Source organism: Pongo abelii, chromosome 10, assembly GCF_028885655.2.
Source record: "Pongo abelii isolate AG06213 chromosome 10, NHGRI_mPonAbe1-v2.0_pri, whole genome shotgun sequence".
NCBI lineage: Eukaryota > Metazoa > Chordata > Mammalia > Primates > Hominidae > Pongo > Pongo abelii.
Genome location: NC_071995.2, coordinates 60,724,902 through 60,750,971, shown reverse-complemented (window position 1 = coordinate 60,750,971; position 26,070 = coordinate 60,724,902). Strand labels below are relative to the sequence as shown.

General features: G+C 44.8%; 1 protein-coding gene and 1 pseudogene across 2 annotated transcripts in view; one reads left to right on the top strand and one right to left on the bottom strand.

The window, feature by feature from the left end:
* The window catches only part of PPM1H (protein phosphatase, Mg2+/Mn2+ dependent 1H), a 291,476-nt gene that overhangs the window by 255,571 nt on the left and 9,835 nt on the right, over nt 1-26,070 (top strand). The window contains exon 9 of one of the 2 annotated variants that reach the window (XM_002823467.6): nt 12,489-12,640. In XM_002823467.6, coding sequence (XP_002823513.4) covers nt 12,489-12,640 — 152 coding nt within the window. Of the gene's footprint in view, nt 1-12,488; nt 12,641-26,070 lie in introns of those variants that run through there. The other variant, XM_054527337.2, reaches the window with a different exon arrangement.
* Nucleotides 20,213-21,355, bottom strand: LOC112135761 (large ribosomal subunit protein eL32-like; annotated as a pseudogene).

The window sequence follows — 26,070 nt, the reverse complement described above, 5'->3', positions numbered from 1 at the left end:
CCAATTAAACTTAAGTATTGGGGACCTTCGCTCAGATCAGACCCTGTGAGTTCTGATTGTTGCCGGAAAATGTAGACAGGCTGTTCCAGATGAAGAGGAGAAGCCAGGTTGCAATCAGGAAACATTTATGTAAACATTTCTCAAAGGAAAGGGACCTCAGCTTCCAGGGTTCCAGTAATATGTTGTAATTTTTTTCTCATTAATAAACATTCACATTAGTATCTAAATTTGTATTCATAATTACTTTTGCATTCTTAAGGAGAGCCCCCAAAATTTCATAAACCTCAGACCTCACAAAACATGTATCCCCCTGCAAAAAGGGAAAATGAGGAGTTCTAAGGATACTTTGTTAGGCTAAAGCATTCATATTTGCCAGCTTTCTTGATCCACTCTCCAGTCCTGCGTATCTGTAATATCTCATACTTTCGTGTTCTCAGTTAGCATGGCACAGCCTTGGGGGCGATTTGCCCCCCACCACCACCACCACCACTTTGAATATCTTTGGGGATGAAATCACATTAAGAATATACAGGTGGCCAGGCATGGTGGCTCACGCCTGTAATCCCAGCACTTTGGGAGGCTGAGGCGGGCAGATTACGAGGTCAAGAGATCAAGACCATCCTGGCCAACATGGTGAAACCCCGTCTTTACTAAAAATACAAAAATTAGCTGGGCATGGTGGCGTGTGCCTGTAGTCCCAGCTACTCGGGAGACTGAGGCAGGAGAATCACTTGAACCCAGGAGGCACAGGTTGCAGTGAGCCGAGATCTCGCCACTGCATTCCAGCCTGGTGACAGAACGAGACTCCATCTCAAAAAACAAAGAGTATACGGGCTGGGTGTGGTAGCTGCTGCCTGTAATCACAGAACTTTGGGAGGCTGAGGCAGGCAGATCACTTGAGGCCAGGAGTTCAAGACCAGCCTGGCCAACATGGTGAAACCCTGTCTCTACTAAAAATACAAAAATTAGGCATGGTGGTGCATGCCTATAATCCCAGCTGCTTGGGAGGCTAAGGCACGAGAATCACTTGAACCCAGGAGGCAGAGGCTGCAGTGAGCTGAGATCACACCATTGCACTACAGCCTGAGTAACAGAGTAAGACTCTGTCTCAAAAAGGAAAAAAAAACAAGTATGCAGAAGCTACTTTCTTTGATTCTGGTATATTCTCACCTTACATGGGAGAGACTTCATGATGTGGCCTGTCCATCTCCATCTCTAACTCTCAGGTCTGGCTATAAAAATCAGTTGTATGCATCTGTGTGTCATTTACATGGCTTGTTCTCATTTGGCCAATGACTTGAGATTTGCCAACCAGCTATTTGAATAAAAGAGATTTACTCTGACACACACCAAAAAACTACCTTAGCAACTCACAATAATTCATGGTCACACAACAGAAACCAACCTATATGTGTCAAACATTTCCTCTCATTGGAGATTGTTGCCCTCTGATCCCCTCTCCTGAAAAATAATAATTTCATTTGGATGTTTCAGTTAAATATGCTATATCTTTTTTATATTTATTGCATTAATGCATATAATAATGTTTAGAAGTTGGTTTCAAAAATGCAAATCCTGGGCGTGGTGACTCATGCCTGTAATTCTAGCACTTTGGGAGACCAAGGCAGGAGGTTGGCTTGAGCTCAGGAGTTTGAGGCCAGCATAGGCAACATAGTGAGACCCTATCTCTAAAAACAACACAAAACTTAGCCAGGCATGGTAGTGTGCACCTACAGGTATCAGCTACTTGGGAGGCTGACGTGGGAGGATCGATTGCTTGAGCCTGGGAGGTGAAGGCTGTGGTGAGAAATTTCACCAGTGCACTACAGCCTGGGCAACAGAGCAAGACCCTGTCTTTGAAAAAGAAAAAATGCAAATCCCTGGAATCCACTTCCTGAAAATCTGAATCACTAGATCTAGGATGAGTTCTAAACATTTTTACATTTTGGATAATTCTGAAGTAAGTGATCCAAAGACCACTGTTTGAGAAACAGATAATGTCACAGGATCCTTAGCGTGTTGCTTCACCAGCCGGAAACCACTGTGGCTGGTGGCGTCTTTGCCCAAGTTTTGCTCGGGCCCGCTGGGCCTGTTCTACCCACTCAGACTGGCAGGCTGCACTCAGCTTTTGCTACCTGCCCAGACCCCATGCCTGCCAAGAGTGAGCCAGGCACAGAGCAATGAGGGGTGTGTGAGCGAGTAAACAAGTATGGAGTTCGGCCACTACACACATCCAGACATACCACCTGTGGCACCCCAGCACAGACGCCAGCTCCGTGCCACAGCTGAACCAGGCATACCACAAGCGGCTTCCACTGTGGGCACCGGGGAACATGGTGGTGCCTGAAAGCTTGGAGGCACCAGGAACTATAGAGCCCCAAAGAGGGCATCACAGCCCTGGCTCGGGGAACTCCTAAGTCTGAGTTCCCCGAAGGGCCATGGCTCTTTCCTCCTCTCTTCTCTCCTCCTCATTGCCTGCAGTGTGGCAAGAGGGAGGCGTGTTTCAGCCCTGTTTGTGTTACAACTCTTTCAGTCCCGCCATTCAGTGGGTTCTGAGTTCTTGTCCCACATCCAGGAAGAATGAGGTACATGGGCAACTGGAGGGTGAGCAAGGTGAAGAGGTGCTTTATTGAGTGATAGTACAGCACTCAGGAGACCTGAAGTGGGTAGCTTCTTTCCACAGGCAGGTCATCCTGATAAGTGCAGCCCTCAGTGGAGAGGAGACCCAGAATGGGTAGCTTCTATCTGCAGGCAGGTTGTCCCATTGTCTCTGTGAGTCTGGCTGAGTCTGGGGTTTTTACAGGCTTCAGAAGGGAGGAAGTGCATGCTGATTGGTTCATGGGTGGCCATGAGTGGGCCAGAAAAGCACCATAAACTCTCACTCCAGGCCGTGGACTCAACCTGGAACTGACAGCCTGGCTCCCATGCTTCAAGTCATCCCTGGCTTGAAGGTGCTGCTTTACCGGGGACCTGCCCCTTTCACCCCAGGAACCTGTGTGCTTCCTGCTGCCATCAACATGTCATCCACGACACCCTGGCTGTCTGCATCAAGAGGTGTCTGCAGGCCCACCTTGAGCCACCTTCAGCCCTTCCCCTCGGCCTCCCTCCCATGCTCGGTGGCAACCAAAGTCCAGAGGTGGCTGAGATGGCAGGGAGCTGGCATGTCAGTGCTGCCCCAAGCCCCCACACACCCGGCCGGGTCACAACAGTGACCAGACTCAGCAACAACTTTGCTCCACACTGGAGTAGGCACTGGTTGCTGAGAGAGGCCAGGCAGCAGGAACAGACACTTCCAAGCCTGCAGGGGCAGGGGGACTTCCAAGGCACCCAACAGCATAGGGATGCCTGGGTCTGCAGCCACGGTTGGGTGGCTGCAACTGCACCCAGGAGGACAGGGCTCCTGTCCCACCAGCTTGGGAGCTCCCACCTGTTTCCAGCTCCCACCAGCTCCATGGAGCACACAACCCTGGCTGTGCCACCCCTGCTACAGCCAGCATCTTTGCAGCAGCTGCTCCAGACAGGCTGCTACTGCCATCAATAAGCTGTTCTTCACTGTGCTGCAGGAACTTGCTTTACAATCCTAAAATGGGTTTGCGATGCATCCATATTGTAGTCCCAGATTGTGTGAAGCAGCACCTTCAAGCCAGGGATGACTTGAAGCATGGAAGCCAGGCTGTCAGTTCCAGGTGGAGTCCACGGCCTGGAGTGAGAGCTTATGGTGCTTTTCTGGCCCACTCATGGCCACCCATGAACCAATCAGCGTGCACTTCCTCCCTTCTGAAGCCTGTAAAAACCCCAGACTCACAATGCATGTGGCTCATGCCAGGCTGGTGGGTTAAGGATATGATATACCTCATTCTGCACTTGAACAGCTATGTCCTGGGCTTCTTGCTACCAGAACAACTGCAATCAGTGGGATTGACTTTGTCACACAGCAAATATCCCACAGTTTACCCGTGGTGATTGTATCTCCCCTTCTAAGGCAGCATGCATAATAGCTTGCTCACTTGCTCTTGAGATCTCTGAAAACCTGCTGTGGTGAAGAGTCCTGTGAAGTAGTGACACTGATTCTTTCAGTCCCAATGGCCAGAAGTAGCAGTCATTTTATTAATTGTCAGGTGACCATCTTAACCCCTCAATCAGGAATTTTCAAGAATCAAAGGGGACACTATTAGTAATTATGCTGGAAAAACAGGCACAAATCAAAACTATTAGAGTAAACAGGGATGTATGGTTGCTCTCTGCCTCACCTGCCTTCTGGGTGGACTTGAGACAACTCGGTTCATGTGTTCTGCACCCTCACGTTTGCATTCACAGGCTGGGATTTCTTCGGTTGCTTATCTTTTTAAATGGGCATTTTTTGTGAAGATAGACTTATTCCTCAAATAATTATTGAGCTATGTTGAAGCCCATTCATTCACTAATTCATTCAATGGTCCTTTGGATTTAGTGGTGAACAAACCATTGGAAACCCAGAGAATTGTAACGTGCCAGGCCTTGTGTGTAGAAAATGGAATGTTTATGCAATAGCAGCTAGGCATTGGTTATACCTTCAGGCTCTCTGCACAATACCTCATATTTTAGCTGGTTTAGAAAGAAACTTTTTGAGCTATTATATCGTATCTACCCTCCAAAGTCAAATGTTTGGTCTGTAGACTCCAAAAAACAAACTCTCAAGAATATCTATGGCATATTTCAAGTATAAATTTATACCTGCAGCCAAAACAGCTCCTTTTGCATAGTATGAGCAGCCAACATATTTGTAACACTTCAGTGTCACTGGATTCACTTGCAGCCTGATGTTCTGAAGTCCTGTGGTCAGTCACATCAAGGCCTGATGCTGTAAGGAGAGTCAGAGGATGTTGGAGCCATGAGCAGCCCCAGTGGCCACCTAGGCCTAACCTCTCATTTCACAAACAGAGACAGGGGAGATTTGAGAAATCCAGCCTCACCCTCCCCACTCCCCAGGGGACATCCAGTACTATAGCCAACCCAAGCGAGGTAAAGCTGCCCAAACACACCAGCCCTTTCTCACATCCCCAGGCTTTGGCCCCTGCAGCTTCCTTTTCGTGTAAGGTGTACGATGTCCAGCTCGCCCATCCAAGGAATCGGTACCCCTCTTACCTTCAGTATTCCCAGCAGATGGTCTGTAAGCTTTGAAACTGAATGAATAAAGTGATTTTCCCTAATAACAGAGGTGGGTTTCAAACCCAAGTCTTCTGCCACCAAATTCAGTGTTTTGTGTCATGACATCGAGTAAAGTAGATAGAGTACTACAGAGAATTTGGGTGCAGTCTTGGTGGCCTGCTGGAATGCCAATCTTGAAATGATCTACTTGGTTTATAGGGCTGCAGGAAGTGTGTTGGTGTTCTATTTTCTTGTTGTGTCTTATTCAAATCTCTATAGGTTGAGCTGTTGGGTTGGACACATGAAGTAGAGGGGACAAGATTTCATCTCTTTATTTCCCACCAACTATTGACAGCCTTTACCTTGGGAACCACCTTGGCTATTTCTGCCAGGAAACACTATTGAGAGCTCCAATCACTGCTATTTTAAATGAGACTTTGGGAATAGAATCCCAGTTCCCCTGAGCCCACTCTTAATCCTTTCCTTCTACCAACTAGACGATACTCAGATGTGGTTGCCCTGAGATCAGTGCCATAAAAGAATTAAAATTGGCAGTTCCCTTCCACATTATTTGATCTTAATTACAGCTTTGTGAGAGAAGTAGAGCAGTTGCTATAATATTTCCTTTTTCTTGTGTTTTTCAGTTTTTAAAAAATGATTTCAGAGATAGGAAAATTGAGCCCTAGGCCAGGTGCAGTGGTGTGTATGTGCAATTCCAGCATTTTGGACAGCCAAGGTGGGCAGATCTCTTGAGCTCAGGAGTTTGAGACCAACCTGAGAAACATGATGAAACTCGTCTCTACAAAAAGTAAAAAAGTATAGGTGGTGTGCGCCTACAGTCCCAGCTACTTGGGAGGCTGAGATGGGAGGGTTGCTTGAGTGTGGGAGGTTGAGGCTGCAGTGAACCAGAATTGTGCCACAGCACTCCAGCCTGGGTGACACAGCAAGACCCTGTCTCAAAAAAAAAAAAAAGAGTGGCTCTTCTCAAGTCACAAAGCTTGTTAGAAGCAGAGACCTGAAGCAAGGCATCTGATAACAAGGGCAAGCCTCTTTCTCTTCCGCAAAGCCAGTCCTGAGCTGCAGGAGCTCATTGTCCTACATTGAGGACTTAAAAGGGAAAAACCAGTTTGGAGAATCTGCTGAACTGATCAAGACATAAAAGCTGTGAGGGCATCCTAGAGAAGCGGCAGAGATTTGGCAAATGGAAGAATTGATGGATTCTTTTTAAAAGTAGCTTTAAGAAGCCAGAGTCAGCTTATAATGGTATGAGCCCTCCTAACATGCCACCGAAATATCATCAGTAATAAGGCAAAGATGGGAGCAAGTATTCCACAAACGCTGAAACAGCAGCCTGCAGCCGAGCACTAAGTGGAGGTGCTGTATTAAAGAATTGCTTGTCACAGGCTCCTGTGTAAAATAAGTGCCCAATGTTGACATTAAGGACATCTCTAAGTGCTCTGAAGCCGAGGGCTCTGTGAGAGCAGTCAGCACTTGGCTCATTCAGAGCACATTAGTCAAGGTTCTTGTTTGCCCCCAGACTTATTCCTGCTACCCCACACTGAATGTTTATTGGCAGCTCCACCGAAAACAAAGGAAGAAAAGGAAAGAGTTTGCCACTTCTGTTATATATCAGCACATTACATTTTTTTGACGATTTGGAAGTGTCTCAGTTAACAAACTAAATCTGTTTGATCACCGTGAAATGAGGGGGTCTTCTGAAAGTATCTTGTATGTTTAATTTGTTTCTTCCTCTCTCCTTCCCCTGTTTATGCTTTGCCTCAGCAAGTATGTCCTGAAGACCTGCTGTGGTTTACACTAGAGAAGATGCTGCTAGACCCACAGAGGAAATACAAATTGGGATTTCTGGGCCTTCAGAAGTTGAATTTTGGTGGGACAATAAGATGACTAATCCCCTGGGTGCTCATTGTAAGCTGGACAGGGGTAAATACCCAATAAGGAAATGCTTTCTTCGGTTGTGAATTGAGTGCTAGGCACAGTGCTCTGTTCTGGGTACAAAAACAGATAGGATAAGATGGACCTTATCCCTAAAGGAGTTGATCATCTGTTACAGTTTTTCAAGGTGAGATTCCCCCCACCACTTGCATCAGAATTCCCTGGGGTCCTTGTTGAAGTATGCAGCTCAGATCTGTACAATCGGACTCTTACAGGTAGGATCTTTGAATTTTAACTTGGTTAAGGTAGCACTCCAAGTGATTCTAAACACATTTAGGTTTGAGAATATCTCATCTTTTAGAAGAGACAGAAAAGTGGGCCCTGAAAGGCTGATAACAAAGATGCCAGCGGTGTTTCAGGGCCAGCGTGCTGTTTGTCAGTTGCCTGTCTCCTTTGTTGTGATCGGATCATAAGGAAAGCTTCAGAAGCCTCATGAGGGGATGGAACACATTCACTTTTTGTTCTTCACCTGGTTGCTCTCGCAAAAGCAATAGTATTCTGCTGTATTCCAGGTTCAGATTCTGCTGAGACAGAATCGGCCTTGAGAGTTTTCCAGGGTAGATCAGATGCTATGTATCACTCTCTGTACCTAAAGGACAAGGCACAGAGCTTCATCTCTGTGGGACAATCAGTTTCAACGATTATTCATTCAGTGAACCAGGTGTTAAGTTGGGCACTGAAGACGCAAAGAAGAATAAAATAGTCCCAACCCTCATGGTGTTTACAGTCTAGTGTCAGGACAGGGCCATAAATCAATGATTACAGCTTCACACAAAACTGATAGACAAAGGTTTACCCACAGTGAAGCATATAGGCAAATGTTATATTAGTGGGTGTGAAAGGATTGTGCCTGCAGAGGACTGGGGAAAAGAAAGATGGCTTCTCTTTGGTCCTCCTTAGGATTGCTTTGGCAGGAGAGAGTGGCACCCACCGTTCTCAGCACCCCCTTCTTCACCACCAGTCTAACGCTGAGTAACAGGAATCCAAAGGAAGGTTGGGGAGGTGCAAGAAGGGACCCATGGGAAATGGACTCGCTCAGATGGTACCTTCCCAGAGAGGCCCACCGTGACCTCATCTTCTAAAATGACTCTATTGTTCTCCTTACCATGCTGGATTTTTCTTCAGAGCATCTGTCATCTTCTGACATTGTAATTTATTTGGGTGTCTATCTCGTCTACTAGTTTAGAAGTTGTGAGAGGCTTTGTCAGTTTTGTTCACTGTGTCCCCAGTGCCTGGAAAACGAGTTGGCACACAGCAAGTATGCAATAAAAGCGTACTGAAGGTAGCAGAAAGGCAGGTCCACACAGGTCCCATTTTTCAGCTGCTCAGATTATATTGCTCTGAAAAACTGCAAGAATCTCAAGGATTCATCTGGCTTTTCTCTCCCTTTCTTGGCAGATGGGAACCCAGGAAGGAGCCATTAGAAGGTCTGACCATGTCCCCCAGTCCCACTTCAAAGGCATTTCTGTAGCACACCTGTCCCCTCCAGGGCTGCAAAGACTCTTCCAGATGTCTGAGTCCTGGGGAGCTTCAGAGCCCATTAGTTTGATGTGAGGCTTCCAGGAACATTAAGAAGCTATTTAAGGAATTGAACAGGGGAACTTTGAGGATGTGAGTATGGTCCGATTGAGTAAGGCCAACAACAGCTTCAGGGAGGGAAGGTCAGGACTCCGGAGCCCAGTGGAATCCTTTGAAGCCTTTGCTGCTGGGAAGGATGAGCACACAGTGGGATGACTTGCACGGCAGTCCAATTCTTCTGAAAACATTTTTGCAAAATGTTCTGCATCACAGGTTAATGTATAAGACACGAGTTGTAAGTGGAAAGTTCGCAAAGATTTTTGGAAATTGGCTAAAGGGCAGGAAACAGGGTGGTTGTAAAAATCTCAAAAGATGTTAATTGGGGAGTGCTTCACAGACCAGGGTTGTGATCAGCTTTTTATTATTTTCATACAAATTACATGAAGAACGGTCTTGAGAAGGATTTTCATGTTGGCTAATTAAACTGCATTAGGGAGCCAAGCATAGAAATGGGAACAGCAGAATTAGGGAAAGATTACATTTATTGATGGAATTGAAGAGTAGCGTTTTATAACGTGTGTATGTATCAACCCACACCCATTCTGTTGGCCAGATTTCCATTTGAGTGTGGACAAGACAACTTCAGCTTGAATAACACAACCTGTCACATTTCTTGGGTCAGCAGGAAGCACTTTAAAGAGGGTTTGGCACCCTACTCATAGGGCAGACTCTGAAATTAAGTGGATGTTATCTGCAGACCTGAACCCTCTCTTTTGAAGAAGCTGCAAGGCAATTGGAATCTCCTGTTTAACTACAAGCATAAGATTGGGACATCCACATCTCACCACCTCTTGTGACTCAATATTGTCTATCATAAGGAGTTCAAATTATCCCAAAAATTTATTGTAGGTATAACCCAATAAGAAGCTAGGAATCGGCCAGGCGCGGTGGCTCATGCCTGTAATCCCAGTACTTTGGGAGGCCGAGGCGGGTGGATCACCTGAGGTCGGGAGTTCGAGACCAGCCTGACCAGCATGGAGAAACCCCGTCTCTACTAAAAATATAAAATTAGCCAGGCGTGGTGGCATGTGCCTGTAATCCCAGCTACTAGGGAGGCTGAAGCAGGAGAATCACTTGAACCTGGGAGGCAGAGGTTGCAGTGAACCGAGATCGTGCCATTGCACTCCAGCCTGGGCAACAAGAGCAAAACTCTGTCTCAAAAAAAAAAAAAAAAGCTAAGAATCAATCCCCTAAACACTATTTTTTTTTTTTAAAAGACTGGGTCTCACTGTCACCCAGGCTGGAGTGTAATGGCACAGTCATGGCTCACCACAGCCTCAAACTCCTGGGTTCAAGCAATTCTCCTGCCTCAGCCTCCCAAGTAGCTGGGACCACAGGCACGCACCGATGCCCAGGGTCTCATTGTTTTCTTTAATTTTTGTAGAGATAGGATCTCACTATGTTGCCCAGGCTGGTCACAAACTCCTGGCCTCAAGTGATCCCCCTGCCTTGGCCTCCTACTAGCAGTGTCTCTCAAGCAAAGTTATAGTATACTGAAAGTAACAACACAGTGAACCAGTACTTGAAGCTAGGAGCCCAGGGGTGACATTTACAGTCTGTCAGCAGCCCACTCTAAGGAACAGTCTCCACAGTCATCATAAAGTCCACTGAGACGTTGATTCCCTTGTGTACAAATCTGGCCCAGTACAAATCCTCTCTGGCCTTGCTACTCAGGGCCCGGTCTGTGAACCTGCAGCATTGGCATCACCTGGGAGGAAGTTGAACCACAGCTCTCAAGCCCACCCAGAACTGAATTGTAATCTGGATTTTAGCAGGATCCCTAGCTGACTTCTATGCATATTAATATTTGAGAAGCTCTGCTCTAGCACACTGAAGAACCATGGAAAATAAAGCATAGGAGGGTTGCTTGTTTCTGATACAGTGAAAATTGGACCACATTCGTCAGTGACCTGAGGACAGAATTCTGACATTTGGGACTTTCTGGTCTGCTGGAAACTGAAGCTTTCATGTTCTCTTTAATTTGGCTTAAAAGGCTGAGTGCCTTCTCCGGAACATAAGTTTAGCCTTAAGTGAGCATGCCTTTTGGAAAGAAGATGTTAAACGCCAGTGCAGTATACTCCTACGTGTTCCTCCCTTGCGTGCAGCTCATGTGCTGGGCCATTAGCTAATTGTTACCTTCTTGTTCACAGGCCACAAAGGCCTGGCACCTGGTGGCTGCTTTTCATTTGAGCTCATTCACCCGGGGCCCTGTGGGTAGACATTTTGTTTTGTTATGTTCTGCTGCTGGGAATAGACTGTCAGCCCACAGGACCAGCCCCACGCCAGGGCATCACTAGCCTGGACAAACCTTTCTAAAACATAGGAGGCTTGGCTTTCAAAGACCTAAACAGATTTAGTCTCTAGGCTGAGGTGATATGTCTCTAGATCTGAGGTGACATAACAATGGCTGTGCCATACGACACGTGCCCTGACCCATTGCTTTCACTCAGACTTGCGTTTAGAAGATACAGGAATGGGCTGGGCATGGGTGGCTCATGCCTGTAACCCCAGCACTTTGGGAGGCTGAGGCGGGCGGATCACTTGAAGCCAGGGGTTCCAGACCAGCTGGGACCCAGCTGGTAAAACCCCATCTCTACTAAAAATACAAAAATTAGCTGGGTGTAGTGGCATGCACCTGTAATCCCAGCTACTTGGGAGGCTGAGACAGGAGAATCACTTGAACCCCAGAGGCGAAGGTTGCAGTGAGCTGAGATCATGCCACTGCACTCCAGCCTGGGCAACACAGTGAAAGACTCCGTCTCAATTAGAAAGAAAGAAAATAGAGTAATAAGGGAGGCTGAAGGAGATTGATTAAATTGACTTGCTTTTGTTCTCAGTTCATGAGATGGTATAGGCAGGGATTGATTCTGCCAAATTAGGAGGGAAGAGCAGTGAAACCCCAAACCCCTCTCCATACCTCCCTATCCCTCCCCACCGACGTTGAAGTAGGATGGACATAGAATTGTGGCCTAGCCCAAGTGAGGCTTGATTTTTCTTCTTACTAGTTTTGCCTAGGCTGCCTCATTCTCTTTCAAGAGCTTAGGTGGGTGTTGAAATATCCAAGTCATTTAAGGTACTAGACATGACGAAAGTAGACATGAGGAAAGACTTAAGTCTGTCAAGCAAAGACATACTTTGGAGGTTCAGAGTGAGCATGTAACTTCTGTGAGCCTCAGTTGGGGCTCCTGAAACATGAAGGTAGTGTCGGAGCCCCATCCTTATGTGAGAGGAGTTGGCTGCTTGGGCCTCAGAGCAGGTAATGCAAGAAAGGTTTCAAGTGAGTGCGGTAAATAGAATGTCTCCTTACTCCTAGACAAATACATGTAGAGCAGCTACTAAGAATCCTGAATTGGTTTTATCTCCCCCACAGACTGAGACCTCCTCTGAAGCAGAAAAATCAGATATTTAACTTTGCATTTATAGCATTTGGCTCAGGGTAGGCCCTTAATAAATGTTTGCTGAATGAATACGCAAAGGAAGACAGCAAACAAGCTCACTGCTTATCTTCTGGCTAGCATAAAATCCACTTATAAATCGTCATTCTGACTATACCTCAGGCATTACATTTTCAATTAATTAATTTCTTCTGTGTCAATTACTAAGCCCACCTCTTAGGCTCATTCACAGATGTGTATTAGGCCCCATGTGTCCATATAGCAAGTCTCCAAGGGAGACTATCCCTGGCCACAAAGCTTGCTGTATAATCAAGTACCCTACAATGCAAACTGCTAGGCTGGGCAGGAAAAGGGAAGGGGAATCAGAAGTCAATTTGTTAGGGAGAATAATATGCTTCCAGTTTCTTAAGTGGTAGTATTCTTGTTTTTTTTCAGGTAAGAATCTATGATCTTTCAAAATATGATCATGGATCAGATGATGTGCTGATCTTGGCCACTGATGGACTCTGGGACGTTTTATCAAATGAAGAAGTAGCAGAAGCAATCACTCAGTTTCTTCCTAACTGTGATCCAGATGATCCTCACAGGTTTGTGCATTTCTACAATTGTAGGGTTGTTCCTCAAGCATTCTTCCATGACATGCCTGAAATAAATAATAATCATGCAATTTTCATAATTCATGACTTAGAGGCTGATATAGATGGTGCAGTAACCAAACTGCAGAAGGGATTACCTTTCTTGTAAGAGGTACTTTCTAGCCAGGCGTGGCGGCTCATGCCTATAATCCCAGCACTTTGGGAGGCCAAGGTTGGTGAATCATGAGGTCAGGAGTTCTAGACCAGCCTGGCCAACATGGTGAAACCCTGTCTCTACTAAAAATACAAAAATTAGCCAGGCATGGTGGTGGGCACCTGTAATCCCAGTTACTCGGGAGGCTGAGGCAAGAGAATTGCTTGAACCTGGGAGGTAGAGGTTGCAGTGACCTGAGACTGCGCCACTGCACTCTAGCCTGGGCGACAGAGCGACCCTCTGTCACAAAACAAAAAAAAGAGGTACTTTCTCTGCCAAATAAAAATCCCCCTTAAGGTGAATGTAGATATAAGTGGTAAAGAATTTGAGTGTTTAGGCATTTCAGCAGCATACCTTTCTCACATTTTTACTTCCTCTAAACTATCCTCTAAGGTAGAAATAATCCCATTTTTGATCCTGTTGATGAGAGTGATGGCAAATGCACCCCAGCAATGATAGTCATCCGTTGGAGAATTGTTTCTTTTGAGAAATATTTGGTAAGAAGAGAAAGATCCAAGTTAAGTATTTCTTACAGTCTAGCAGTAGTGTAAATAACCTAAACATCCTTAGAAGACTCTCAGAAATAAACAGAAACTACCTCTCAAGAAAGGCAGCTTTAACTAGAACACAAGTCACCATGAGTAAAAGCCAGCAGGAATAACAGAGAAATCAGAATTGGACCTGTAAATACTTCTTTATTGGATTTAGCAGTCAAAAATATAAATATTTTTAGCTGGGCATAGTGACGCACGCCTGTAGTCTCAGCTACTTGGGAGGCCAAGGCATGAGAATCGCTTGAACCCGGGAGGCAGAGGTTGCAGTGAGCCAAGATCGCGCCACTGCACTCCAGCCTGGGTGACAGAGCAAGACTCGGTCTCAAAACACAAACAAAAGAAAGCCAACAAAAATATAAATATTTTAACATGCTTCAGAAATTTTTTTTTAGCCAAGCATGGTGGCTCACACCTGTAATCCCAACACTTTGGGAGATAACACAGGAGGATCACTTGAACCACAGGAGTTTAAGACAAGCCTGGGAAACATGGTGAAACCCCATCTTTACAAAAATTAGCTGAGCATGGTGGTGCATGCCTGTGGTTCCAACTACTCAGGAGGCTGAGGTAGGATTGCTTGAGCCCAGGAGGCAGTGGTTGCAGTGAGCCAAGATCAGTCTCACCACTGCACTCCAGCCTGGGCAGCAGAGCAAGACTTTCTCAAAACAAACAAAAAAATTTAAAGCATTTAAAATATGAGTCTTAAAAGAGACTAAAAAAATGACTAATTAATTTTTAAGAAAATGGAATTCTAGAGATGATAAATTTAAAAATAGGAATTAAAAATTCACTGAATTAAACAGATTAGAGCTAGTTGAAGAGAACACTGGTGAACTAGAAAATTGATCTAATAAATAATCCAGTAGATGGCTTAGACAAAGAGAAAAGACAATGTGAAATGAGATTAAGAGACTAAAAAGGTGGCCTAAGGTGCTCTAAAAGAATTCCAAAAGGATAAACTATAGAAGATGGGAAGAAGTTCCAGAATTTTTTGTCAATACTAAACCTAAGATTCAGAAAGCCTGACAAATCTCTGGAAGGAGAAATAAAATACTGAAACTGAAGAACAGCCGAGTGCTGTGGCTCATCCCTGTAATCCCAGCACTTTGGGAGGTGGAGGCAGGCAGATCACCTGAGGTCAGGAGTTCAAGACCAGCCTAGCCAACATGGCGAAACTCTCATCTCTACTAAAAATACAAAAATTAGCCAGGCATGGTGGTGCATATGTGTAATTCCAGCTACTCAAGAGGCTGAGGCATGAGAATTGCTTGAACCCGGGAGGTGGAAGTTGCAGTGAGTTGAGATCACGCCACTGCACTCCAGCCTGGGTGAAAAAGAGTGAGACTCTGTCCCAAAAAAAAAAAAAAAAAAAAGAGAAATAAACTGAAGAACTTTAACCCCTTTGCCTTCCAAAAATATATTAAAAAGCAGTCAGGAAAAAAAAAAAAAGAAGACATTCAGACTGACGCCAACTTTCAAAAGTAAACGGTGCCAATGGTGGGATTATATCTTCAGCTGGCTAAGAAAAAAGTAACTGTCAATCTAGAAAGTTTAGATGTAGCAAAACTATCAATAACAAGGATGAAGTAAACAAATTTTCAGGCAAAACATAAACTGATACATATTACTGCCAACTAACCTCTTCTGAAGAAATTTCTACAGGGTGTGCTCAGGTAAGAAAAGGAAATGATCCCACAGGAAATATCTGAGAAGTAAAATGGATTATTAAGCTAAGGTATTAGTAAACATGTGGTCATATTTAAATATACCTTGATTATATAAAACAGTAATAAGAATGTCTAATGTGTGGGTTAAAAATGATAGAACTAAAATATTGCATAAAAATAGCGTACAAATTGTCAAGGGAGGGGTGTTAGCTCACATGCTATGCTTCTTTTGAGAAGTTAATGGTGTTTAACTTTAGGCTTTAAGTAAACAAGTTGAAATAGCTAAGAAAACTGTTAAAATAATAGAAAGGGTAACTTCTAAACTAGTAAAGGAGAGGAAACTCACATGAAATAAAAACCAAACTTCTAAACAACTTATGAATCAAAGGAAAAAATTATAATGAAAATTAGAAAGTACTTGGGCCTGAATAATAATACGTATGAAAACTGTAAAGGCTGAAATTTTCGCCTTTTTTTCTAATTTAATAAACTAAGCATAGATGAAGACTCCATTCACCTCTGACCTGCCAGAAATGACTATTATCCCTCTATGCCATGAGCTAACTTTATCCAAACGTCCCCCTGTGTCACAGGGAACCTCTGGCCACAAGATCCTGATTTCTGAAAACAGAGAAGAAAAGAAAGATACCCTTAACCACAGAGAAAGATATTTCTCAGAGTGAGGCCCTAAGGGCTGACTTGTGTTACTTGGCTAGTTCGGTCTATATTCTTTGCATAAATGTACACAAAATAATTTTTTTTTTTTTTTTGAGATGGAGTTTCGCTCTTGTTGCCCAGGCTGGAGTGCAATGGCGCAAATCTCAGCTCACCGCAACCTCCGCCTGCCAGGTTCAAGCGATTCTCCTGCCTCGGCCTCCCTAGTAGCTGGGATTATAGGCATGTGCCACCACGCCCAGCTAATTTTGTATTTTTAGTAGAGATGAGGTTTCTCCATGTTGGTCAGGCTGGTCTCACGCTCCCGACCTCAGGTGATCCGCCCACCTCGGCCTCCCAAAGTACTGGGATTACAGGCATGAGCCACTGTGCCCGGCAAGAATTCTTACAACTTACTTAAAGGCTCTAAAGAGCCAAAGTGAAGCTGCCTACCTAAATTGATCCATAGAATCAGTACAATTATAACCAAAATACCAATGGTGTTTTTATGGAGCCCAGCAGTTCTGCTCTTAGGTCTGTAGCCTGGAGTGGTGGTTCTGAAAAGCACGGTCCTTTGAGCTACATGGCATCAGCAGCACCTGGGAACTTGTTAGAAATGCAACTTTTGGCTGGCATGGTGGGTCATGCCTGTAATCCTAACCCTTTGGGAGGCTGAAGCAGGAGGATCACCTGAACCTGGGAGTTCAAGACCAGCCTGGGCAACATAGTGAGACCCTGTCTCTACCTTTATATATATATTTTATAAATTTTTTTTTTAAAAGAGAATTGCAGATTTTCAGGCCCCACCTGAAATAAAAACTCCAATGGTAGGACCAACCATTTGTGTTTTAACAAACCATGCAGGTGATTCTGATGCTGCTAAAATTCAAGAACCGACTCCCCTGGAAGAACTCTTGCATCGTCGTTCATGCAAGGAGATATTCACAGAATTGTTTTTATTACAGAAACTGGAAGTAACTAGCATGTCCAGTGGTGGGATGGGTAAACAAATATTGGGATACTTTATAGCACCTCCCCCACCCCTAAAATGAGCCAAAGCTGTGCTCATTAACAGGGAAGAATCTCAAAAACATAATGTTGAGTTTAATAAGCCATAGAGGAATACATACATTAGAATTCTATGTACATGGAGTGAAAACTACCAATATATTGTTTAGGGATATAGACATTAAAACTATAACAAAAACCAAGAAAATTGGCCCAAAATTCAAGATAATGGTTACTTTGAGAGGAGAAGAGGCAGATACCAAGGGGAATATATGCTTCTACTTTGAGAGGAGAAGAGGCAGATACCAAGGGGAATATATGCTTCAGGTCTGTTGGGTTTCTAAGATATTTACTGACAATATTCTGTTCCTTCAAGTAGATGGCAGGTACATTGTTGTGTTATTTTTAAACTACAAATGGTATATACATCTGTTTGTATGTAAAATATGAGAGGCAGGGTAGTCTAGTGGTTAAGAGCCTGTAATCTATAATTACTTCCCGAGTTGAATTTTGGCTCTTCCCCTTCTAGATTTAGGATCTTGGGAAAATTTCCTAATTCTTCTGACTCTGATTCTTCATATGTAAAATGGAGATTCCAACAGTATTAACCTCATGCATATATATTATTAGGTGAAGTGCCTAATAGATAATAAGCGCTAATAGATGTGTGTGTTGTTATTATGTCTTATATATTTCACAACAGAAATTTAGGAAACGTGAAGGTAGACCGTCTGTCTCCTCCTCGAATTGTTTGATATAATTTAGCTCAGGTGTGGAGGAATTGATGGCACTATAATTAATTAAATATTCTTTTATTTGAATTTGAATGTGTTTTTTGCCTTTCAAGTTTCATGTTATGTATCCCACTGGTTAGCAACATTCTCATGTTGATTTTTCTCTATGATTATTTTTATAAAGCTTTGCAAAGCCACCTGCCAGTTATGCATTAAAAGGCACTCAGCACTTTTTTTCTGTGTCTAAGCTGGCTTGGTCTTGCTTACCAGCCCGTCTTTCTCCAGAGTGATAAATCCGTATGCCAAGGAGTGGTAACCTGTGGGCAGCGTGCACATGCCAGGTCAGAGCAGGCTCCTGGGGTCCACGAGAACTGCTGCCTATGGAGGCAGGGTTGACAAGGATCTCTTTGGAACAAACAGGATGGGAAAGAAAAAATGTTTTCTGTATGCCTTTCGGGGAAGATGGCAAACCAAAGCAATAGAAAGAATCCTATATCGGATGGATGAATGAATGAAAGGGAAAATTGCAAGGGGAACACAGTTTATCGGCAAGAAATAGACTATCAGTCTGCAGATTAGACAATTATGGTTGTAAAGACAGGTGCAGTGGTACGTGCCTATAATCTGAGTGACTCCAGAGGCTGAGGCAGGAAGATGGCTTAAGCTTGAGTTCAAGACCAGCCTGGATAACACAGCAAGACTTCCTCTCTAAAAATAAGAAAAAAAAAAGTGTTTTAAAAGACAGAACTGGCCTAGGTGCAGTGGCTCACACCTGTAATCCCAGCATTTTGGGAAGCCGAGGCAGGCGGGTCACTTGAGGCCAAGAGTTCAAGACCAGCCTGGCCAATATGGCGAAACCCCGTCTATACTAAAAATACAAAAATTAGCCGGGCATGGTGGCACCTGTAATCCCAGCTATTCGGGAGGCTGAGGCATGAGAATCTCTTGAAGCTGGGAGGTCGAGATTGCAGTGAGCCAAGATGGTGCCACTGCACTCCAGCCTGGGCAACAGAGCGAGACTCTGTCTCAAAAAATAAAAAAGAAAAGGAACTGAAGAGTCAAGGTTTTCTTCTTAACAAATAACTCCCATTCTGATTTGTTCATTTGGGAAATACCACTAAAGACCTATTTTGTGAGCCAAGACCTGCTAGACACTTGTGAAGAACACACACCTCAGCTCTGCCCTCTTTGAGTTTACAGTCTGGAGGGATTACAGCAGCATTAAACTAAAGCAAAGGATGTCTACACTTAAACCTGAAGAATAAACAAACAGGAGCGAGGCAGGGGTCAGGGGAGTTGGGGAGAAAAAAACATGGCACATTCTGGAACCCAACAGTCAGTGTGGCTGACTGGCCTTGGAGGTGGGGAGCAGAATATCAACAGATGAGGTGTGAGGGGTCAGCAGGGGCCCATGATCTCATGAGATCATGAATGTGAAAATTATTTGTCTTAAAGGAAGTCTGTAGTAACGATATGGAATTTACGTAATTTGTTCATTATGATTCACAACCAGGAAGCATTCTGCAAAATCTGATGGTGAGAAACAAGATGAGGATTATTTTCCTACCCCTGTGTGTTCCTTGGTAATTACACCATATTGGGACATCAGAGAAACTTGTTTCAGACTGACAATTTAGGTCTTAGCCAAGAAACCTTTGCTCAGACCAATGTCCTAAAGCATTTCTCCAGTGTTTTCTTGTAGTTTCGTAGTTTCAGGTCTTATATTTAAGTCTTTGTTTTTATTTGATTTTTGTATATGGTGAGAGATAGGGGTCTGGTTTCTTTTTTCTGCATGTGGATATCCAATTTTCCCAGCACCATTTATTGAAGAGACTGTCCTTTCCCCAATGTATGTTCTTGGCACCTTTGTTGAACATGAGTTGGCTGTAAATGCATGGATTTACTTCCAGGTTCTCTATTCTGTCCCATTGGTCTATGTGTCTGTTTTTATGCCAGTACCATGCTATTTGGGTTAATATAGCTTTGTAGTCTATTTTAAAGTCAGGAAGCGTGATGTCTCCAATTTTGTTCTTTCTGTTCAGGTTTGCTTTGGCTATTCTGGGTCTTTTGTAGTTTCACACAAATTTTAGGGGTTTTTTTTCTATTTCTGTTGTCAAACTCATAATTTAGGAATATGTGAAACAGTGTTCTCTTTCATGTGTTTGACATCTTTGTACATACCTGTGTGTAATTTGGTAGGATGGCACCACACTCACACACCAGTTTAGGATGTCTCCTTGGGAGGCTCATGGACAAACAGAGCTCAGTCCCAAGAGCCGGTGCCCTCCCAGCTGGGAGCTGTTCTAATCTTGATGAGTGGAAGTTGCCAAGTCATAATTTCTGTGATGAGGAAAGGCCCACTATAATTCCAGAGGCTCTATTAGCCCTTCCTTGGCCAGAGAGTTCCTATTTCTCCATATGTAGCCTGGGACTACAAGTTTGCCTGTTTAATTTTCAGTGGAGAGTTGCTGGGTTCAAGCCTGAGGGAACTGACCAAAGGAGGTCAGCCTATTGTTGGACACAAAATGAGAAGGGAAAAGTTCTCCCCATGGTGGGAAGCCTGAGGGAAGGGGAATGGAACAAAGCCGGTGAGAAGGGTAAGGTGCTTCTGCATCTGAGGTTTTGAGTGGGCCTGTTTTACTTTGAGTCTTACCAGGATCTCCCAGTTTTGTCTAGAAAGGAAGCAGGACAAAAAGAGGCAGGGAAGGAGGCCTGAGACAGGCAAGACTAGGGGCTTTCACCGTTTGATTGTTGGGCTTTTGTTTATGTTGCCTGTGGATTCCTTTTCTTTTTGTTTTTCTTTTGCCTCCTAGTGACAGCCATTCTAAACAAATTGCCAGCATTGTCTTCCTCTGTTGACATCCTTCCCAGCAAGGAATTTAAAATAGCATCTCCCCCTCCAGAATGTGCTGTGAGGGAAGAGGTGATTAGCATAAAGATGTGTTCTGACCCTCACACCATCCTCTCGGCAGAGATGGGAGTAAAAATGAGCTGTATGATCTTTCTGACCCTGGTGTATCTAAATCCTTTTGCTCTTTTGAACTGTCTCAACAAAGGAACCAGAAAATTAAAAGGCGGCTTTATGGATGAGCCAGAATATGAGTGTTTTTTTTGTTTGTTTTGCAGTTTTTACAGTTTTTTTAGAACACAAAATGTGCACATGAGCTGTCTACCCATTTTCTTCGCTGCACAGCCTGGCACTGGGGTTGGTGACTCTGATGGCCAGCTGGGCAGCTCTTTCCACAATGGCTTTGCAGTTCTTGGAGGAAACATTGTGAACGATCTCAGCACAGTAAGATTTGTTGCACGTCAGCAGCACTTCCGGCTCCTTGACGCTGTGGATCAGGAACTTCCGGAAGCCACGAGGCAGCATGTGCTGGTTTTCTGTTGCTCCCATAACCAATGTTGGGCATCAAGTTCTGGCCTTTGAACCTTCTACGTGCCCTGTTGTCAATACCTCTGGGTTTCCGCCAGTTACACTTAATTTTGACATTTTGGTGAGACTGGTGCTGGATTAACTTCTTGGTTCTTTTTTTGACAATCTTGGGCTCCACAAGGAGTCTGAAGGTGGCCATGATGCCAAGGAGGAGATGGCCCCTTTTTCTTTTTATCACAGTTTGCCCTGAATTGTAGGGAAGCTGGCAGTTCTTTTACTCTTGTGGGGTCATGAAATGAACTGTTCCTAGGAAATGCATTGCGCTAACATTCTGGAGTGGGGTTGCTGCAGGTCATGGTGTTTGGGCTGCACAGTCCTCTGGTTCCTTATAATTCCAGTAAGGTTCTCTTTTAAGCCCTAAAGATCCTACATGATTTGGAGAAGGCACTCAAACCTGGAAAGGGTTTTCTGATGCAAAATGTCTGCAACTGACTGTCCCCTCTGTAAGGCTGGAGGTTCAGTAGGGGGGTCTCCTGGGAAGAATATTCAAAACGGAGGCAAATATGTAAACACTCAAAGAAGAAGACGCTTACCATTTTGTCAGAAAGGAATAAATTGTTAATATTACTGAAGGGGAAGGGAGTGGGCAAAGCCAAGAGGAACTGGGGCCAGGGAATAGCTAACCAAACTTGGAAATGCACATGGATTCACATTCCCAGTGCCCAGGCAAAAGTGTGCAGGCTTTGCTCTAGATCTTCATTTCCCCAAACCTGTCTGTGGAAACTTCTTTTTTATTTAAAAAAAAAAAAAGAAAAGAAAAGAAAAAAGAAATTCACTGTGTTAACCAGGCTGGTCTCAAGCCATCCTCCTGCCTCTGCCTTGGCCTTCCAAAGTGCTAGGATTGCAGGTGTGAGCCATCATGCCTGGCCCCACCTCATTTTTTTTTTTGTAACCTGGATTTAATGACCCTCTGTCTCCCTGCCATGACCCTTGAGGGGCTTTTGATGTGGTATTAAATCTGTAAGAACCAGTATACCATAAACCCTACAGAGTATGTCTCTAATGAGAGAAGCCTTCCTGATGTCCACACTTGTCAGTCTTCACATCCATGCTCTCCTTGGCTCAGATAGCTGTGTGCCTTGGAAGGAAGAGATTAATCAGTGAAAGGTTAATAGTAAAACACCAACACTGACAACAGGCATTAATGCAAGTATTAAATGCTAGTTTGCATTACCCTAATGTGAAATTTATTTTGGGAAAATACAAAGGTCCTTTTTATGAAACCTTTCCATGAGTTAGCTGAACTAATTTCTTGCATGCCATAAGGTTTTCAAAAACTATGCCTTAAATGCAAAAAGGAAGGGTTTCCTCCACTTTTCACCATATCAATTACTGGTTTTAAGAACAAATTCATGAGTGTTTGATCTGGTGTTTGAAGACTAGATAAAATCTGCAATTTTCTCTCTTTTTGCAATGTTTAGCACACTCAGATCTGTGGGAATTCAGAAGTCAGCCTGAGGTCCTGGCTGTGGCAGTCTCTAGCAGCACATAGCCAGCCACTGTCCCATCCTGTTTAGGGTGTTTATGTGGCAGAGCTGTGTGGCCTCTTAGCTGTGTGGCCACATCAGGATATTTCACAGGGCTTGCCAGGGAGGATTGAGAAGGAAATAGTCTATTATGTCCCCTCGTATTGAAATGTTACTGTTTGGAATTTGAACTAAAAACCTACCACCTAAGAAACCAGGGAACCAATGCCAGGGTGCATAGAGGTGGATGAGGCCTGGCAGGGCTTCTCACCCTCTCTCATGGGGGTAGGGAACTCCCTCCAGTCTGCAGCTTTGTGTCTGCTGGCAGCACACAAACTCCCAATGAGCCCAGTGACAGCACTGCAGACAACAGTTGTCATTATTCTGGTGTCTCAGGGTATTCTGCCTTAGTGGAGTCCCCATAACCTGACAGGGGACAGAAGCTGGCATGAGCAGCTTCACCTGCTTCAGAACTCGGTTCCAGAGCTACACAAGGGGCATCTGTGGACCAGCTCCCAGCAGTGAATCTTAAGACGTGTGCCTCCTCCCAGGATGAGTTGCCTAGTTCTGGGCACAACAAAGGCCATTTCCAAGCCACCCCTTACCCTCCACCCACCAAGTCGCCACTGCCATAGACCCCTGCCAACATTCCAAAGCTGGGAGAGCTTTTCTACCTCTTAAATTTCTGAGGCCTGCTCAGAATGCAAAGGGGATTCCTCCTCCTCTTCCCATCACACTGTATTACTGCGGGTGTCAGCAGATGGAGGCTGCCTTTTATATGCAAATATTTGGAAGCCATTAATTCCCCAGTTCCTGCCACTACTCACCCTCTTATAAGACCCTGTCTGTACCATCCAAATGGCAAATTGAAGTTCCCACCCAACAAGAACTATTAAGAACTTTAAGATATGGTGATAGCCTGCAGCCTGAAATTGACTTATTTTTGACACTCTCGTGCTGATTCCGATGCTAAAGATTCAGAAAACAGACTATAAGACGTAGATGACTCACGACAAAACTCCTGGGGAGGAGAAAGGCATTTAATATCTAATAAGGAACATAACTAACATTTATTGACCTCTGATTGTGTGCCAGGCACCGTGCTGAATGCTTTATGGAAAGATCACATGGCTGTTACAGGAGCCTTGGAGGTCTGCACTATTATTAAGTAAGGAAAGAGGGGCTCCAAGAGGCTAAGAACTTTTTCCAGAGCCACCCATCTGGATGGTGGGAAAGCCAGGACTGGAACCTGAGCAAGCCACGCTCACACCCAGAGCCCTTTTCTGGTCCATTAGGAGGGAAAAGAACTAAGGACACCAATAGAATCTGCAAGGACAGGAGGGCAATCGAGGATTTATGGCCTCCTTCCGCCTGACTTTAAGAGTCAGTGGTTATGAAAAGAGCTTTGGCCTTCCCATCGCTCTTCAGCCCCTCTTCCTTTTTGTTTTCCATGCCTCCCCTGCTGTCCTTTCTCTGCTCCCTCCCCCTCGGAGCCTAAGCCCTGTGAAGTTTGCCAAGTCTGATCCATGCCCAGCAGCCATTGCTTTCAGCAGAGCTTTGCTGATAAATATTGAAAGCTTCAGCTAGAGAAAAAAAATGTTCTCAAAATTCAAAACATGTCTCCTGGGGAGACTCTTCATTAGGAGTGGGCATTTCAAACTCCTCCACAGTTGTCTAATGCAGCCTGGCCCAGCATTCAGTGATGGCACTAGGGCTGCTCCACACACAGCTTCCAGAAGCATCAGGCTCCGGCTGCGACACAGTCCCAGTTGGTGTGTAACAGAATCCACTACCCATTGGCTGTCTTCAGCTGTACCATATTCTCTTGGATATTTTATGCTTATACTGTATGTTTTGACTCAAATTTTCTCCTACTACTTTCTACAATTCTCATTTGATGGCACATAAATGCCCTTGTGTTCAGCCTCAGTAACAAAACCAATAAAGCCTTCCTGTTTTAGTACCACCTTAAGCACTTTCACTGTCACCAACCCAGGGACCCCTGATGTAAGGTAGAAATTGGAGAATACAATGGGGGCAGGAGAAGCAGTTCTTTTCCTTCAGAGAAAGTTGTTTGTTCTTGCCCCAGTCTTGACATAAAGCAGCCTTGCAAAGGATTTCATGCATTTCATATGGCAAGGTGGCTCCGAAGATGGATGCAAATGAGCTCTGAAATGGCCACCAGCCTGGCCCAATATGGTGGCTGACACAAAAAGCCTTCTCCCAAGAGCTGGGTCCCCGGGGTTGTGTTGAGTTAATGAATCTATGAGGAAAGCTCCTAACAAGTGACTTCATCTTCCCTGAATGCTGTTGCTGAGTTTCACTGCAATGCTGGGTCTCCTGGGGCATGAAGGGAAAGTCAGGAAGCTGGTCCTAGAGCATTTGCACTGTCACCTATGGAGTGCAGCATCTAACGGCTCAGTTGTGCATGCACACTGCTCTTGGACAAGGAGGGACAGACATGCACTGGAGAAGCCGGTGGAGAGAAGCCATGTGAAGGAATCCAAGCTCCTGGGAACAGGGAAGGAAGAACAGGTCCTAGGAATCTTCCCTAAACTTCTCCCTCAGGTGGGGCTGTCCTTACACTTCTGAAGCACATGGGTACATGGATGAGGGCAGCTGCCTGACAAGATTGAGGTTTTATGAGGAGGAGGAAATGGCTGGGTAGGTTTACCACACAGGAGAAGTATGAAGTTAAACCTCATATGGTTAGCAGCGGCGAATCCATACAGGTCTGCAGCAACTCAGTTCTTGCTGCCTTGGAGGAAAGAATTCAGCCCAGGGACAAAGGGCAGAGTGAGAGACTGAGGCAAGTTTTAGAGGAGGAATGAAGGGAAGTAAAGTACATTTGGAAGAGGACCAAGCGGCCGACTTGAGAGATCCAAGTGCCTCGTCTGGCCTTGACTTGGGGTTTTATACATTGGCATGATTTGCGTTTCTTCTCCCCTGATTCTTCCCTTGGGGTGGGCTGTCTGCATGCACAGTGGTCTGCCAACAGTTGGGAGGGGCTGCATATGCAGTGTGCTTACTGAAGTACGCATGCTCATTCGTTTTTCCCTTATCTGTTGTGTGTTTCTGGAGGAAGGCCATATGATAGTTAAACTCTGCCATTTCGCCTCCTAGTGCGTGTGCTTGTGCCCACTCGCCTATCTCCTGAGACCTTATCTGGAAGCTGCTGATCACCTGCTTCAGGTGTTTCTTTTTTTTCTGAGAAAGAGTCTCTCTCTGTCACCCAGATTGGAGTGCAGTGGCACAGCCTCGCTTCCCAGGCTCTACAGATCTTCCCACCTCAGCCTCCCAAGTAGCTGGGACGACAGGCACGTGCCCAGCTAATTTTTGTATTTTTTTGTAGAGACAGGATTCACCACATTGCCTAGGCTGGTGTCTAACTCCTGGGCCCAAGTTAATCCGCCCGCCTTGACCTCCCAGAGTGCTAGGATTACAAGCGTAAGCCACTGCACCTGGCCAGGTGTTTTCTATTGGGAGACTGTATTTCCCTGGTGCCAGCCGTGACCAATTGTTATTTTAGAGGTTTTAACAGGCCTGACTATCACCTGATGGTCGCCAGACATTCCTGTGGGGAGGGCCCTCCCCTGTCCTGATCATGTCTACCTAACTGCCTACTCTAACAATACTACTCCTGTGGTATGGGGATCCCAAGCCAAAAAGCTGAAATGAACATGTTCTTGCACTACAGAAACCCATACTG